Source organism: Myotis myotis, unplaced genomic scaffold (assembly GCF_014108235.1).
Source record: "Myotis myotis isolate mMyoMyo1 unplaced genomic scaffold, mMyoMyo1.p scaffold_m19_p_1, whole genome shotgun sequence".
Lineage (NCBI taxonomy): Eukaryota > Metazoa > Chordata > Mammalia > Chiroptera > Vespertilionidae > Myotis > Myotis myotis.
The window spans coordinates 217,362,272-217,379,279 of record NW_023416313.1 but is presented as its reverse complement, the minus strand read 5'-3'; the positions used below and the strand labels follow the sequence as shown (position 1 = coordinate 217,379,279).

Genomic DNA, 17,008 nt, shown 5'->3' with positions numbered 1-17,008 from the left:
GAAAAATCCAATGGATCACTTTAAGCTTACCTCCTGTTTTGATATAAATCCCATATAAAAATGGGATTCAACTAATAGGAACGTAAAATAAACGCTGTTGCATGGTAAACAGGAAACCTCGCTTTCCCATGCTCTGACCTTGTGGCAAAGGGAGCTGGTGGATTCCAGGGGCTGGGGAGACTGGGGGGCTAAGCAGGGAGCCCAGAGACCCTACACCCCCAAAACGCTGCCAGTGACGAAATGGTGAGAAAAACTAGAACTCAATTCTACAACATCTCATTTTATTACAAACCCGTCCTTGTATTCCAGAATCAATGGCTATTTAATATACAACCCAAAGCACTTCGACAATTGACCATGTTAACATTTCTCAGTACTTCAGCTCAAACGGAGAAAATCTTTATAAAACCCCAATCACCAGGTTTAGTACATCCCACGATGAGCACCGTCAGTAGCAAGAGGAAACAAAATGTGTCAGGAATCCGGCCAAACACACAGCAGCAGGTGAGACTCCCGACGCAAACAACTGACCCCTTATGGAACTCAAACACAGTGGCCCCCAAGAATGGTACACAGGTCAGACTCCCGATAAACATGAATGACTCCTTATGGAATATAAACATGGAGTGTCCCCCAAGAATGGTACACAGAGGTTAGACTCCCAACAAACATGAATGACTCCCTATTGAATATAAACATGGAGTGCCCCCCAAGAATGGTACACAGGTCAGACTCCCGATAAACATGAATGACTCCCTATTGAATATAAACATGGAGTGCCCCCCAAGAAAGGTACACAGGTCAGACTCCTGATAAACATGAATGACTCCCTATGGAATGTAAATATAGGGTGGTCCAAAAAATGTGCACACAGTGAAAAGAAATAATAAATTAACTCCCGAAGGAATAGAATGGCTGCCTTTTGAACATATAGGGCGTCCCCCCCAAAATGTACACACAGGTGCGACTCTGGTGGAAGAGAAGGACCCCCAATGGAACGGATGGTAGAGTTCCAAAAAATGTGCACACACTTTAACAGCCGACAATTCACTGAATTTTCACCTTTTTAAGTTTAACTCACTTGAAGAAATGGGTGAAGCCAGACTGAGCTTTGAACAAGAAAATTTCTGCACTAGGCTTTTCATGGGGACACATAACAGACAAAAGTCGACGGCAGACAACAGACAACGGCGAGGAGTCCAGGGCAGCTGTGGAGAGCGATGCGCACACACGCCCACCGAAGGATTGGGTCTTGGTGTTGGCGCCTCCATCGCTCGCCTCAGTTCTGGCGCTGCTGCTGAGGAAGCAATGGCATCGCAAACACCGAGAGCCGCTGCTCTGTGTGTGCGCATCCTCTGTCCACAGCGGCCTCAATGCCCGCACTGTGGCCCGTTCGGGACCAGACACCTCATCCGTTGTGTGTCCCCAGAAGCAAGTCCAGAGGATGCATCTCCTTTGTTCAAAGCTTAGTCTGGCTTCACCCATTACGTCAAATCCGTTAACCCTGAAATGGAGTGAAAACTGAGTTATCAGCTGTGAAAGTGTATTTACATTTGGGGGGACACCCTGTAGTATATATATTTGGGGGGACACCTCAAAGCACATCTATTTCACGAGGGTGAACACATGTACGCAATAGGTTAAATTTGGTTTCCACCCCAGGAAGTCACTCAAGGAATAATAAAGTCTCATGCTCGATGGGGACACTGGGGCGCTGCAGCCACTTTCAAATCAGGCCTCTCACACACGCTCCCCTCTGCACACTGTGGACACTTGCTGGGAGGGGGCGGGCAGGGCTTTTCTTGCCCCATCGCCCAGGCTGGGCAGACCCAGTGTTTACAGAAAAGTGAGCAGGTGGCCCAGGAGCCAGCTGGAGAGGGGCAAAGCCTGAGGCCACCTGCCTGGAAGACCGCCCTGGCCTGAAGGACGTGGGGCCCAGGCCTGACTTGGCAATGCTCTGGGTTAACAGTGAGCCTGACACCAGGGTCCACCAGGACCTCAAGGTCTTTGTCGTTTGGCTGGTCTGGGCTTCTCCTGGGACCAGCAGGCTTCTGGGAGAGGGAGTCGGGTGTCCGGACCACGAGGCCCAGCCCGAGAGAGTGCGTGCGTGCGTGTATCTGCTCACCCGCACACGCACATGCACGCTTAAATGCAGGTGAAGTAGCTAACACGTGTCCTAAGGGGCACGCTCACAGAGTGGCGGCCTCGGGGATGTCGGTCTGTCACTGCAGTGTGAGCATCCCCAGGCCAAAGTGCATTTGTTCACAAGATTCCAGTGGCCGGAGCGTCAGACAGGAGTTCCACATGGGGTGACCCTTAGGGCTGGCGCAGCGTCGTCACTAACGGGACAAATGGAAGCAGCACGGGAACCCCTTTCCTCGTTCTACAGCCGCTCCAGGCACCGCAGGCGGACGGGAGAGGAGGCCGTTGTCCTCAGAGGCACGTTGGTAGTTTGAAGGCTCGGGAGCTGCTGTGGGGTCAGGAGGAGGGGCCACTATGGGTCCTCTGGCCTTTCCGTACGGGTCATTGGTGGTTTTCCTTTTTTTTCCCTCATAAATGAGGGAGGGTATTTGGTGAGGAGCTGGTAAAGGGAAAGGAATCTCGAGTGTCTGGGAAAGGGAGAGCCTATTTAGAAGGGGGTGGGATGTCCGAGGATGACCAGCACTGAAGGCGCTTCCACCAAGCCGGGCGGGCCGCTGGTGACTTGTCTGTCTTCTTCCTTTTGTCCTTTTTGGGCCGAGCGGCTACATTGTTATCCGCAGATAACCCAAGAGAAGAAGGAAAAAAAAAAACAACACAAAACAGCAAATAAATGAACTGAATAATAACAAATGATGCTACATTCGCTAACCGTACTCGGTAAACCAGAATCCTGTCCAGCCCAGGAGAGATGGAAACAATACCCACGGCACAGCCAGAATCAGGACTCGGTGAATCATTTAGGCTCCGGCTCCATTTAGTTAATTCAGTGGCACCCTTGGCCAATGCTTTACTTAGCACGTGAGAAGTCTCTATTGCTCTAGGAGCTGATGTGTTAAACCATTTTTCAGTTTCAATGTGTTAAATTATTTAAAAAGATGGTTATTAATTTAGGACCTGCCTTTTCATACTCATCCTTTTTAAAAATGTTTTTATTGATTTCAGAGAGAGGAAGGGAGAGAGAACTAGAAAGATCAATGATCTTTCTATCATGGATTGGCTGCCTCCCGAAGGTCCCCTCCTGGGAATCAAGCCCGCAACTCAGGCACGTGCCCTGAACAGGAATCAAACCGTGACCTCCAGGTTCATGGGACGATGCTCAACCAACTGAGCTGCACCGGCTGGGCTTACTCATCCCTTTTCATGACAGGCTTCCTGACACCGTGGTGACACACACTACCTCCTGCTCCTGTTCAACGACCTTGGAACACGTAACGGTATGTTTCTGTAGTAAAACTGTCGACCTCAACTCTTCACTAATACTTTTTTTCTTAAATCCTCACTGGAGGATATTTTTTCCATTGATCTTTAGAGAGAATGTGGAAATGGGGGAGGAGACAGAGAGAGAGAGAGAGAGAGAGAGAGAGAGAGAGAGGATAAGTTTGAAAATAATGAGAGTACCTACCTCTGCCAAAATAGCTAGAGCTCTACCTCTTTTGGATGCCAAAACACCTTCAACATCAAGAATTATTCCTGCCGAAACCGGTTTGGCTCAGTGGATAGAGCGTCGGCCTGCGGACTGAAGGGTCCCAGGTTCGATTCCGGTCAAGGGCATGTACCTGGGTTGCGGGCATATCCCCAGTGGGAGATGTGCAGGAGGCAGCTGATCGATGTTTCTCTCTCGTCGATGTTTCTAACTCTCTATCTCTCTCCCTTTCTCTCTGTAAAAAATCAATAAAATATATTTAAAAAAAAAAAAAGAATTATTCCTGTTTAGCCCTAGCTGGTTTCGCTCCCTGGATAGAGGATAGGCCTGCGGACTCAAGGGTCTCAGGTTTGATTTCGGCCAAGGGCACATGCCCAGGATGTGGCTCAATCCCCAGTAGGGGGCATGCAGGAGGCAGCCAATCAATGATTCTCATTATTGATGTTTCTATATACCTTATCCTTCCTCTCTGAAATCAATAAAAAATATATTTTGAAAAAATATTCCTGTTTAGATTCCTACATATCCTCGACTCTAAACCTACCCTCATGGCCTTTAAATTACAGTCTGACCAGAGCAGACAATTGGTCTAACTTTCTGAGCATGTCATGTACATGAACATAACTGATTCACCCGATTTCTGATTAAGGATTCAAGTCCATAGAGCAGCGGTTCTCAACCTGTGGGTCGCGACCCCTTTGGGGGTCGAGAGACCCTTTCACAGGGGTCGCCTAAGACCATCGGAAAACACATACATAATTACATATTGTTTTTGTGATTAATCACTATGCTTTAATTATGTTCCATTTGTAACAATGAAAATACATCGTGCATATCAGATATTTACATGACGATTCATAACAGTAGCAAAATTACAGTTATGAAGTAGCAAGGAAAATAATTTTATGGTTGGGGTCAGCACAACATGAGGAACTGTATGAAAGGGTGGCGGCATTAGGAAGGTTGAGAACCACAGCCATAGACGCACCTTGGTTACTTCTTTTCCCCACAGCGCCACCTGCTGACCACAGCTCCCACCACAGGATAAGGGCCCACTACTCAATGCTGGGACCCCAGGAGGGTTCAGCATCTTCAGGGACCAAAGCAGCTTGAAGTGCAGGCAGTGCTCAAAGGGGTTAAAGTTCAGGCCGCGTATCCGTCAGACCCGGGTTCGGATCCCAGTTCCAACACTTACTCTCAGGGCCAGTGCTTAACCCTGGCAAACCTCACTTTCCCAGCTCTGAACAGGGGACAGGAATGGTGCCGACCTCACCCGGCAGTTAGAACCAAATGCGATAGACAGAGCGGGTCAACTGCCTAAAGGGTGCTGAGCCCAGGAAGCACCATTGCACAGCTGTTCTTACTCACATTTAAGAATGACCTGCCCATTCATGGACCCCGACGACAGTCTGGATCAGTCAAACATTTTTTTCTCTGAAAGGTTTGCCAACTCCATTAGGCTGATTATAGTCATTATGTCAACTTAGACAATAACACAAGTTGAGGTGAGAAATGTCACAACATTTAAGGAGCCAGTATGAAAGCTTCATGATCATTTACCTGCACGTGAGCTTTTGACCTAATTCACCTGCTGTAAAGACTGGGCATGCAAGCACTAGTCCCCAAACAGTGGGCATGCGTGTGCACACCTCATTTTAGCATCTCTAGTGACACACCGGGACTGGAAGTGGTGACTGCCACCTGGAGAGGCTTGTGCACACGTCACACTCAGAAGGCGGCTTGGCACAGGCCCTGGGCCCTGTCAGCTACTGTAACGCCAGCCGCTGAGAGCACACGAGTCTCAGGCAGGCCCTGGTCCTCAGAAAGCTCTAGTGTCCTTCATAAAATTTACTTTCTCAGGAGGCTTGTTGGGCAGGTTTGTAGGTAAATAATGTATACAATGATATTTAAACATGAATTTGAAGACGAAACCACATTTAAGACAATGGCTTTGTTTAATCGATTGTAAGATGCACATTTCACCCCCAAACCTTACATCTCTGAAATCAGGATGCAGCTTCGAGCATCTCTCCCATCTCGGTCGGCTAGGTGGCAATTCTGACAAAATCATCACTGCCACCACCCGTTCATTTCCTTTTTATGATCACATAGTCATACATCTTACAACTGCCAGCCTCTTAGATCCGATGAAACATACGCAGCACATGCAACTAGAAATCAATTTCGGAACCTCTGGCTCACTCCCATCCCAGCCCTAAATGTCCAGGTACAGTGCCCCCTGATGACAGGAATCAAGGCCAGGAAGGTGGGAGAAGAGAACCGATTTTCAGAGGGAAGGCAAGACCAGAGCCTCGAGGCCTTACTGAAGACCTTGTGCATGTCCATTACATGTTAAATGCAGGGGATATCCCTCCAGACATGGCTTGTCCTAGGTCTGGCAGATACAAGGAAACCCAAAAACTTACCCTCTTGAGCTCTCTCTGCGTTAACTCTATGGAGATCCGCACTGTATATTCCAGGACCTACCAACTATATGTGATGGGCTTCTCGTGCTAAAGGAGGCTTCTCGTGCTAAAGGAACTAAATTGTCCTGGGACGAAACTCCCACAACACTGACGTGGGTTTATATTTTCTATTTGGCTGTTCACATACCTAAGAGGAGGCACACCCCCTTCAGGCGCCTACACACGTGTGCACACCCAGCATGCCATCTCGTTGGTGCTGCCCAGTCCGGGAGGGAGGCCTGAGGTCCTCCCCTTCATTTCCCACCTGGAGCCAAGGCACTCCTCCTACCTTTTCCCACAGGCACACTGGGGGCGTCTCGCTCTTCCATCCGGTATGAGCATGATGGCGTGGCCTCCAGGGGCCCGGGAGGGCGGTCTGGGGACGGCTCCGCTGGTTCTCTAGAACCGCTGCTTTTGTGATTGAAGAGTTTGATAAAGGCTCTGGCTCCGATCCAGCGCTTTTTCCTATTAGAAGTAGAGGCTTAGGACTCTGCCAACCCTCACTGTCCCTCCATCTGGGCAAGTGGCTGTAAATCAGCCACTTCAGAAGGATGGAGCTCTTCGCCAGCACCATGATCTTTGTATGTGGGGCTCAGGGGGTAGAACACAATTTGCAGTGAATTCACACAGACCCCACTCTGGACCTGCCATAGAGGGGAAGATGCGGGCCCAACAAACTGGTCACTGCTCTAGATGCTACAGCTTTCCCCACTCGTGAAAGAGCAAGCGTTCTGTTCTGTGCTACAGTTACTGCCATTAAATCAACTCACTTCCTGGGAGCAGGGTCCTTGGATTCGTAGGCGTCCAGGACTGTGCCCTCCCCCTCTTGTTTTCCTTCTTCTCTGTAAATAGAAGAGAAAGAGAAGCAATCTGGTTTTTAAAATAAAACACGTAAATTGACTCAGCCCAGCCTGGGACCTGGCCAGGAAGGGCCGGCATTTTCCTGGGAATCAGACATCAGGATGCTCATGGCCTTGTGATTGCTGAGTCAGGAAAATGGGGGTGAAAGCACATGACGTGGGTCCGGGAACCCTAACACGTGGAGGAGGCCTGCTGAAGCACCGAGGGTCAAGCTGAACGTCGTCTGCAGAGAGCAAGCCCCAAACTATGTGGGACTCAGGGTCGGAAACCCATGGGCCTTGACAGCTCAGACCCTGGTTTCCTTGCTGGAAAATGAGTCCGCTGGGTCGAGGCAGCTGCTCAGACTCCGTCAGTCGTGAAGCTGCCAAGGTCCCACCAACACGAGGACATTTCTGTGAGTTCACCGTGAAGTAAGCATCCCATGGAAAGTGGTGGCTCCCACACCACTGGACCCCTAACCGCCGGTCCTGCTCTGCTCCTAGCGCCCTGGGCGCTGTTCTAGTCTGCGTTGTTCTCTTCCCACCGCCGTGCTGCTTGGCCTTACGCTGGAGCGCTTTCCTGTCTGGCTCGGACCAACCCTCCACCCCCAGACGCACAAACTCACGGAGGGCAGGCGCCACAACCCTCCCAGGACTGGGGAAGACTCCGCTCGGAGCAGGCTCAGCAAGCCTGCCATCATCCTGGCCTCCTGCAGGCCTGTCTAATGCAAAACCATCATCAGATCCCCCCCTGGGCACCAGGACCCGACTCTTCTATTTGGCACCTGCCCAACCTCTGCTGGTAATTTTTACCCGCTGCGTCCCAGAGAGCCAACTTCAGGCCACAGTCATTTCTGCCCCAAAACTACAGTGTGGCTTTCCACGTGAACCATCCTGGGTTGGTGCAACCACCTGTAGATGAGCAGAAGAATCCAAGAGAAGAGTAAAGTAGCCCCGCCCCGCTACCCAGGGAGCTGGGACAGTGCCCCAGGTTCACTGTGACCAAGTCCCTCTGTCCCCCATGGCCAGCCATTCCTGACCACAAGGAAGGACAGTCCCGCAGCACAGCACCGAGGGGGGAAGACCACCCTGGACCCACAAGATGCATCTCGGGTTACTGGACTTCCAACCACAAGGCTTCCAACACCAAGGCCCTTCCTCCCGCCCTCCTTCCTGGCAGCTCCGAGGCCTGTAGACCAGCTTCCCATAAACACTCACTTCCCAGTGAACCGGACTCCTTAGCTGGGCATGGGCGCCTTCCCCAGCTGAGCGCCGCCTGCTGCAGCCTCCCTCCTGCCACTGCCTGCCCCTTCCCTGCATCCAGACCACCCGTGCTCCATGTCCCCGCACCAGCCAGCCCTGTCCCCATCCGGGTCAGCAGCAGCACCCCAACTCCCACCACCATGCTTCCTTCTAGGCCTCTATGAAGCTCCTCAACATCTGTCTGTGTGCACACAGCTCTGCTCACATCCCATCACGCCTACTAGTTCCTGGCCACCAGGTCACTGGTTCTGTGCACCTCGCAGGGTCTACGCCAAAGCCAGGAATGTGTCATGTCGGCAGAGGGAGGAAAACCACGGTGCACCAACAACCCTCTCCCCAGCTCATTAAGGGAAAACACACAGAAAAACCTCCACCTGTAATCTGGATTCCTTCCCTAGTCACCACACTTTACTGCCATCATATTTTTTAAACTGAACTGAATTCCAAAGGTAGATTAAGAACCATCAGGCAGTGGGCAGTATCTTTGAAAAGCCAACCACCCCTACTTGCAGAAATCTAGAACCATTCCAGGGAAAAAGAGAGGAGGATGCAATGGGAAGATGGTGTATCCCCTTCCCTTGGGACACCAGTGCGCCAGGGGGCTCTCTGCCCAGAATGTCGAGGCCAAGGCGCAGGGCTGGAAGCCAGGACCCCTTTGTTGACAGGGCAGCCCACACCCCTTACATTGGCTGAGCTTTGTCCTCATTCTCAAGCTGCCTGTTCCTGGTGGCCAATGTGTCAATCTGGCTCTTGAGGTTATCTTTTTCTTCTTCTAAGTTCTCCTGCCGACGTGGAACAAAGGGCTCTTCGACTGAAATACTTTTGAAATACATGGAGTCAGAACATGTTTGCTCTAAATCTGTGTGTCTATGCCCAGCTCTTCCCCCCAATTCCAAGCCCCTTTCTAATTTCACTCCTGAGACAAATAAAATATGAGACTCGGGACTACTAGGTAAATCCACTGAAATCATCATCATCGTCGTCATAACTGCCCGACTGGGTATCAGGGGGAAGATTTAGACCAGAAAGCTCACATGACCAGAGGCTCATGGACTCAATTTGGACACAGATGTGCCCTGTTCAGCCCACATCACCTGTCTTTTTCCATTTGAATTAATTAGTTCATCAATATTTAAAAATTTTAAGTTTCACATTAACATTCAGGTATCTAGCTTCTCAGAGGGTGGGGAGAAAGCATAAACAAAAGGCCCTGGCAGGTGTGGCTCAGTAGTCACAGCATCAGCCCATGTACAGAGGGTCATGGCTTCAGGTCTCAGTCAAGGGAACGGACCTGGGTTGTGGGTTTGCTCCCCAGTGTAGTTGGGGTGTGTGCTGTAGACATCCAAAAGATGTGACTCTCTCGCATCGATGTTTCTCTCTCTCTCCCCCTCTCCTTCTCCCCCTTTCACTCTCTCTAAAAGTCAATGGAAACATTGTCCTGGGGTAAGGATTAAAAAAATAAAGATTAAAAAAAGAATGACCTGGCAGCCCGGGCCTGCCCCCCAGCTGACAGCCCTCAGAGGCTGTGTGTTCCCCACCAGTTCTGCTCTAACGCTGACACTCCTTCCCCACCGGCTGGACCTGCCTGGCCCTGGAGGCACCTGAGTCTGTAGCCCCCAATACATATTAGAACAAGGCTGTGGGAAGGAAGGCTTCATATCGCTGTGCCTCTGGGTTGAGACAAGACCTGGATTTGAATCCTGACTGGGCCACTAACTAGGAGCATGAACTTGAGCAAGTTATTGAATCTCGCTGAGCCTCTTTCCTCATCTTTTTTTTTTAAAGAGGAATAAAAATAACGCAGTTAATTCTCATGGTTCACTGTATAATGTCCTATCAAACCACCGAGAACTCTCGTTTAGTGGAAACTGAACCTGTCCCCGCCGGTTCCTGTGAGTCTCAAATGCCGCTCCTTTATTCCCCATGAGGCTCAGCGCAGACTTGCACTTGGGGACACTGGACAGCACTGCAGCACTCCATTTGGGGGTCATTTCAAACAGTGACATCACCATCAAAAAGCATGAAAATAGAACTCCATGGCACTCAATGGGCCACAAAAGGGACACTGGTTTGCAGTGTGAGAGCTGAAACAAGGCAGGAGCCAAAGGTCTTGTTCAGCCTCCCCTGCAACGTGCCCATCGGCGACTCCAGTATCTCCCACTCTGGACAGGCCCATGAAAGGCTACGGCTGCCGATTTGGGGGTTCACGTGCATTTCAGGGAGGAGGTGAATTCACCAAGAGGGAATGCGTGAATGCCGGGGACCGAGCGCCTCTCCCTCACGGGGAAGCTGGTGGTGGAGGATGAAGGGGCCCTCGCCCGATACAATCATCACCATCATCACGGTGCAGGGGAGGTCACCAGGCCTAGACACTGCAGCATCCCAGTGTCGCCAGCCCTCCCCTCCCGGCCACCAGTTGGCGTGCCTTCACCTGTGACCGTCCAGCTGTGACCATGACAGGGCTGGTAAAAATACACCGTCACCAGGGGTCTCACTGGAGCTCAGCTCAGCGGGTGCTGAGTGAGTTGCTCTGAATGAAACCTGGCAGAGGCGCTGCAGGGGGCGGAGGCGGTTACCTGTCAAGCTCCTGCCGCAGCCTCTCCTCCTCCTGGGCGGCCAGGGCGTTCGCCTCCTGCTCCTGTTTCAGAGCCTCCCTCTGGGTGTTCAGGAGCTTCCCCAGCTCCTGCAGGGATTGCTCGTGTTGGCGCTGGTCCTGCTCCCTGAGGAGGGAAACACCCGCTAGGCACCCACACAGGAGACTGCACAGCCTCCGGGAGCGGCTTCTCTCTGCAGAGCTGAGGGCGGCGGAGATGGACATGGGTCTCCTCCAGCCCTGGAGCCGAGTCCCTCCTCCCACCCGACCCTTCTCCAGGGTCCCTTCCAGTCCCTGGGTAAGCAGCCTCTCTCCGTTAGCCCGCTGGGAACACCAACACTGTTTTCTGAACTCCCTGCCCTTCTCACAGAAACCAGCACAGATTCAGGGAATTCCACCCACGGGACAGCTGGCCCCCTCCCCGGGGCCAGTGGAGCCCTCTGCCCAGCTAAGGAACAGAGTCTCCCTGGGCTGAGCCAGGCAGCATGGGGCCAGAGGCCGGTCCCCAAGCAGCTGCCAGGGGCCAGTGGCACACAGGCACATGCACACCCACACGCCCTGCTCCTCATGGCACCCCCAGTCCAGCCCTTACCCTCCCCCTCACTCAGGGCTTTTATTTTCTTCCCCTCTCAGTGCTTACAGGGTCCAGCACAGCCTCTCTGGAGGCTGCAGAGCACAAGAGGGAGCCCCTGACCAGCCCCTGGCTGTCCCTCCGGCCTGCTGGAACCTCCCGGTCAGGTGACTCGGCAGCTCCTCGTGACTCATCCCCTTTCGCTCTTCCCCAGGCAGGCAAATCCCTTTCCAGACCCCCTTCCTGAGATGTCCACACCCAGAGACAGGCTGACAGAGACCACCCAGGTTCCAGGGTTTGCAGCCTCCGTCTGCAGCCCTCCACCTCCACTCTACCACTCCCATCAGCTGTCCTTGTACCATCTGCCAGGAGCCAAGACTCGGGGGGACTCAGACTCAGAAACCTGCTGTGGAGGCTGCTGAAAGACAAGCCTCCTGTGGCCGTTAGCCACGGGCGGAGGCTGCCCCGACGTGGGAAGTGGCCAGTGGGGGTGGGGGACCTGCCTGGCTTTCAGGGTGGTGATCGTTCTCCTCCAGATAAACAATTCTGGGAAAAGCCATACAGCTTTGCCAAGTGGCCATGGACCATTAGGGCCCCCACCTCCTGCTTCCCTGTTGTGTCTTGGAAAAGCACAGGATCAAGCATATCGCAACCATTAGTAACCACCCTCCTGCAGGGCAGAGACTGTGAGCCTCACTCCCCTGAGGCTCTGGGACGAAGCTTGACACCCAGGAAACGTGTGCCAGGGAGCGAAGGAGTGAGGGTCCCAGTCAGGTGTCCAGTGAAATGAATCGTGTTCCAGGCACCTCCACCTCTAACCTGCAGCCCTGCTGCAGACACACCAAGGGCTCCAGCTCCCCGTGCAACCAGCAAACTCACTGAGTGACACAGGAGGCCTATCAAGCGAGGAGCTACCGGCAGAGCGACAATGAACTCCTCCTTCAAACCAGTCAGATGCCACCTGCACAAACCTTCCCCGTGTGAGCAGACATTAAGAATATCACGTCACTGCTATAATAAATCACTAAAGGCCTGGTGCACGAAATTTGTGCACGGGAGGATGGGTCCCTCAGCCCAGCCTGCACCCTCTCCAATCCGGGCATTCCTCTCACAATCTGGGACCACTGGCTCCTAACTCTTCTGCCTGCCTGCCTGATTACCCCTAACCACCTCTGCCTGCCTGCCTGCCTGATCACCCTACCCTGCTGCTTATCTCCTAACCACCTCTGCCTGCTTGCCCGATCATCCCTAACCACCTCTGCCTGCTTGCCTGATCGCCCCTAACTGCTTCTGCCTCAGTCCCCGCACCCGGGATCCGGGTTTCCCTCCCTCTGGCCAGCCATAGGCGCCCAGAACCTCCAGCAGCTTTGCCTAGGCCAGCTGCGGGTGCCCTGAACCCCCACCTGGGACCCCTGGCAGCTTTGTCCAAGTCCCAGCTTTGTCAGGAAGGACATGTCTGGTCAGACTAATTAGCATATTACCCATTTATTAGTATAGATAGGGCCTGAAGGATAAAGCTGGTAGGTGCTTGGTGAGGGGTGGGCACCTCAGGAGTTTCCCATCATTAGTCAGCTGGGTGCATTCCCACCACATCTACACACAGCACCATGCGCCCCCTAGATGCTCACTAAGCATCACGTGAATGTGGGATGGGTGCAGGAGGAGGCAGAGAGGGGGATGCCAAGAGGCAGAAGATGCTCATTCTGGCTGAAAGGAACGACAGTCTGATAGGAGCAGACATCTCGGCACCCCCGAAGGATGGGCACCTGAGAGGATAAAGGGGGTGGGAGGCCCCGGAGAGTGGACAGGAAGCACTGGGTGAGTGTGTAAATGAACGTCATCTCCCCCAAGTTCATGCAGCAGCAGGCACCCTCAGCAGGCTCTGCAGGCTCAGTGCCCTCCTGGTCCCTGTGATGCCAAATCCCTGCACCTCAGCTGCTCCCACTACTGAAGACCCCACATTTGCTCAGCGCCTTGTTGAGGAGGAATCGAGGGAAATACTGTGAGCAGGGATGTCTCACAAGCACAGGGAGTGGACGATAGACAGCTCTCTCCTGTGCTGCTCCAAGTGTGGGAGCCTCTCTTTAGCCACATCTCTCCCGTCTCCCCTGAGTTGGAATCCCGTGCACATCACACCTCCCCCAGCCTCTGGGTCCTGCTGCACCTGCCCCGGACCTGGATCAATCGGGATCTGCCGGAGCAGGAGCTTGGGCGACGGCTGACACACAAAGCCCTGATCGGGCAGAAGCGTAAAGTTGAGATTTGTGCATTTCAATGTATGTCGATTTTACCTTAAAAAAGGAGTATGGAGGTGGAGAGTCAGAGGTGAAGGTGACATGAGAATGACAGAGTATTCCAGTACTGACGTCAGGGATGAGTACATGGGGCTCTCACTACACAATTCTGTACATTTCCATACATTCAAAAGTTTCCAAAATTAAAAGTTAAACACACACACACACACACACACACACACACACACAGAAGCACACACACAGAAGCACACACACACAGAAGCACACACACACAGAAGCACACACAAACACACACACACACACAGAGAAGCACAGACTCTGAGACTGTGACAGGGAAGAAAAGGCCTGGAAGCTGGCAAGGCACGTCCCTGTACATCGGCAGCTGTGGTGAATGTCCCTCCTTGTTCTTGGTTGCAGGGAAGAGAAAGAGGAGGAGGAAGAGGGGGCACGAGTCCCCAGGGGAGCAGGGACCCCAATGCTGACACATGGTTTCCCTGAGCCGGGATCAGCTGGGCACACCCATCTCCCCTCAGGGACCCTCCTGCCCCTCAGCCTCCAGCTGCACCCACCCCACATCGCTGAGGGGGACGTTCCATTCACTTCTCTTCCTGTGAAGCAGCAGATCCAGGGGAACCACGAGGGGCCAGAGCAAAGGGGGACGGGAGCCTGGAGAGCTCGCTAGTCACCCCGACCGTTGCCGGCACCCACCTACGCCTGAACGCCTTGCTCGCCATTTCCAGGGAAGGGCGCAGCAGGGTCTTGTGGCGGCTGTGCTCCTCCACGAGGGCCTGGTACTGCCCAGACAGCTGGTCATGGAGCGCCCCCAGGCATGCGTGGTCCTGCCGCAGGGCCTCGTGGACTTGAATCAGCTGCTCCAGCAGCTCGTACAGCTCCTCCCACTCCCTCTCCTTGGCCGCCTGCTGGTTCTTGGAGGCCAGAAGGGAAGGGTCCAGCTGCTGGGAGGGAAAAGGTGATGATGCCTCACCGGTGCCAGTCCCGGGAGTCACAGACTCTGCATCCCCGCACCCCCACATGCAGTGAGGGGCCAAGAGCAAGGCACCAAAATAGCAGGGGCCCTCAGGGCAGGAAACCCCCAGCTGTGCTGAGGGCAGTTCTACCGGCACTTAAGGAACTGCACTGGGAAGGCCCACAGAATAGACGGACTATCACAAGGTGCTACACATGTGACCTTTTTTGGGCAAATTATGCCCTTTCTCTGCATAAGCTCATTGGGTGCCCTCTTTGACTACTTTGAAAAGCCTATTGAAGAAAAGAGTAATAGAAAATTAGTAAGGACATAGAATATCTGAACAGCATTACCAACCAATTTACCCTGATATTTACAGAACAACCATCCACCCAACACAGCCAGGAGCACCTCCCCCTCCTCCCTCAAGTCCTGTCAATCAAAAACAAGATGGCCAGTGTCGCTGGGAGGCAACACCTATCCCTATCCCCTTGCCACAGTGAGAAATGCTGGTCTGAGCTGCAGCTGAGCCAGGAAACTGGTCACCCAGAAATCACTGATCAATGACCAGGACACGGCTATGATCCTGGATGCTCCCCCTTGCAGGCAGGGGCGCCAGGGGAGGCATGCACTCTGGGGGCCTACCTGTGGGGCCTTCGCCTGTAGGGTGTCTACTGCGTCGAGCACCTGCTTTAGGTCTTTCAATAGTTCCTTATTGATGTTCTCTAAGTTCTGGCTGTTGTCCTTTTCTATTTGCAGCTGCCTCTCCAACTCCAACATCTGCAGAGCCAAAGACCCAGCCCGTGTGAAAGTCCGTTTCACGGAGTGAACTTTACTTTAAAGCCACCCCCAAACGTGTCAGCCCATGGGACACTTTAACAGGCCTTTTCTCAAGGAAAAACCTTCCTGCCCACTTCCCGGGGAGGTACAACAGCCACTGACAACGCTGGCAGAGCAGGAAGAGGGAAGCCTGGCCACTGGGTGGCATCACTGAGCCGCTGCCCCAGCGCTGGGCTGCCTTCCCTGGCACTTGTTGTAGTGCCAGGCGAATCCACCCAGGGTTCTCAGGGTGACCCTGGACATTTGGAGCAGGATCGTTCTTTGTCCTGCGGGGCTGTCCCAGGGGCTGCAGGACACTGAGCAGCATCCCTGGCCTCACCGCACCACAGCCAGGGGCACCTTCCCTCTCCTCCCCCAAGTCCTGTCCATCAAAAACAAGGTGGCCAGTGTCCCTGGGAGGCAATACCTGTCCCCATCCCCCTGCTGAGCTGAGAATTGGTGGTCTGAGCTGCAGCTGGGTGAGGAAACTGGTCACCCAGGAATCACTGATCAATGACCAGGACACGGCTGTGACCCTGGACGCTCCCCCTTGCAGGCAGGGGCACCAGGGGAGGCATGCACTCTGGGGGCCTACCTGTGGGGCCTCTGCCTTTACGGTGTCTACTGCATCGAGCACCTGCTTTAGGTCTTTCAATAGTTCCTTATTGATGTTCTCTAAGTTCTGGCTGTTGTCCTTTTCTATTTGCAGCTGCCTCTCCAACTCCAATATCTGCAGAGCCAAAGACTCAGCCCGTGTGAAAGTCCGTTTCATGGAGTGAACTTTACTTTAAAGCAAAGCCCAAATGTGTCAACCCAAGTAACACTTCAACAGGCCTTTTCTCAAGGAAAAACCTTCCTGCCCACTTCCTGGGTAGATACAACAGCCACTGACAACGCTGGCAGAGAGGGAAGAGGGAAGCCTGGCCCCTGGGTGGCATCACTGAGCCGCTGCCCCAGTGCTGGGCTGCCTTCCCTGGCACTTGTTGTAGTGCCAGGCGAATCCACCCAGGGTTCCCAGGGTAACCCTGGACATTTGGAGCAGGATCGTTCTTTGTCCTGCGGGGCTGTCCCAGGGGCTGCAGGACACTGAGCAACATCCCTGGCCTCACCACACCACAGCCAGGAGCACCTTCCCTCTCCTCCCCCAGGTCTTGTCAATCCAAAACAAGATGGCTAGTGTCCCTGGGAGGCAATACCTGTCCCCATCCCTCTGCTGCAGCTGAGGATTGCTGGTCTGAGCTGCAGCTGGGTGAGGAAACTGGTCACCCAGGAATCACTGATCAATGACCAGGACATGGCTGTGACCTGGATGCTCCCCCTTGCAGGCAGGGGTGCCAGGGGAGGCATGCGCTCTTGGGGGCCTACCTGCAGGGCTCTGTCTGCCTTCAGGGTGTCAACTTCATGGCGCAGCTGCTCTAGTTCTTTCACGAGCTCCTCAGTGAAGGTCTCCCACTCCTGGTTGGTGTCCTTCTCCTGCAATAGCTGCAACCGCAATTCTTCCATCTGCAGAGCCAAAGACCCAGCCGTGAAGCGGCCCAGCCGTAGTCCTACACACACGTGCGTGGCTTCCATGCCTGCTTCCCTCCCAGGCCCGCCTGTGCTTTCTACCAG

General features: G+C 53.4%; 1 protein-coding gene across 1 annotated transcript in view; it reads right to left on the bottom strand.

Moving 5' to 3' along the window:
• Positions 1-2,538: 2,538 nt before the first annotated feature.
• Positions 2,539-17,008, bottom strand: part of LOC118649377 (protein Daple-like) — a 24,801-nt gene continuing 10,331 nt past the window's right edge. Inside the window, exons 8-16 of the mRNA XM_036296406.1 lie at positions 16,763-16,900; positions 15,993-16,127; positions 15,224-15,358; positions 14,320-14,567; positions 10,769-10,912; positions 8,877-9,011; positions 6,861-6,932; positions 6,380-6,555; positions 2,539-2,744 (exon numbers count right to left, since the gene is read on the bottom strand). Of these exons, the coding sequence (XP_036152299.1) occupies positions 2,626-2,744; positions 6,380-6,555; positions 6,861-6,932; positions 8,877-9,011; positions 10,769-10,912; positions 14,320-14,567; positions 15,224-15,358; positions 15,993-16,127; positions 16,763-16,900 (1,302 nt within the window). The 3' untranslated portion in view covers positions 2,539-2,625. The remainder of the gene's footprint in view (positions 2,745-6,379; positions 6,556-6,860; positions 6,933-8,876; positions 9,012-10,768; positions 10,913-14,319; positions 14,568-15,223; positions 15,359-15,992; positions 16,128-16,762; positions 16,901-17,008) is intronic.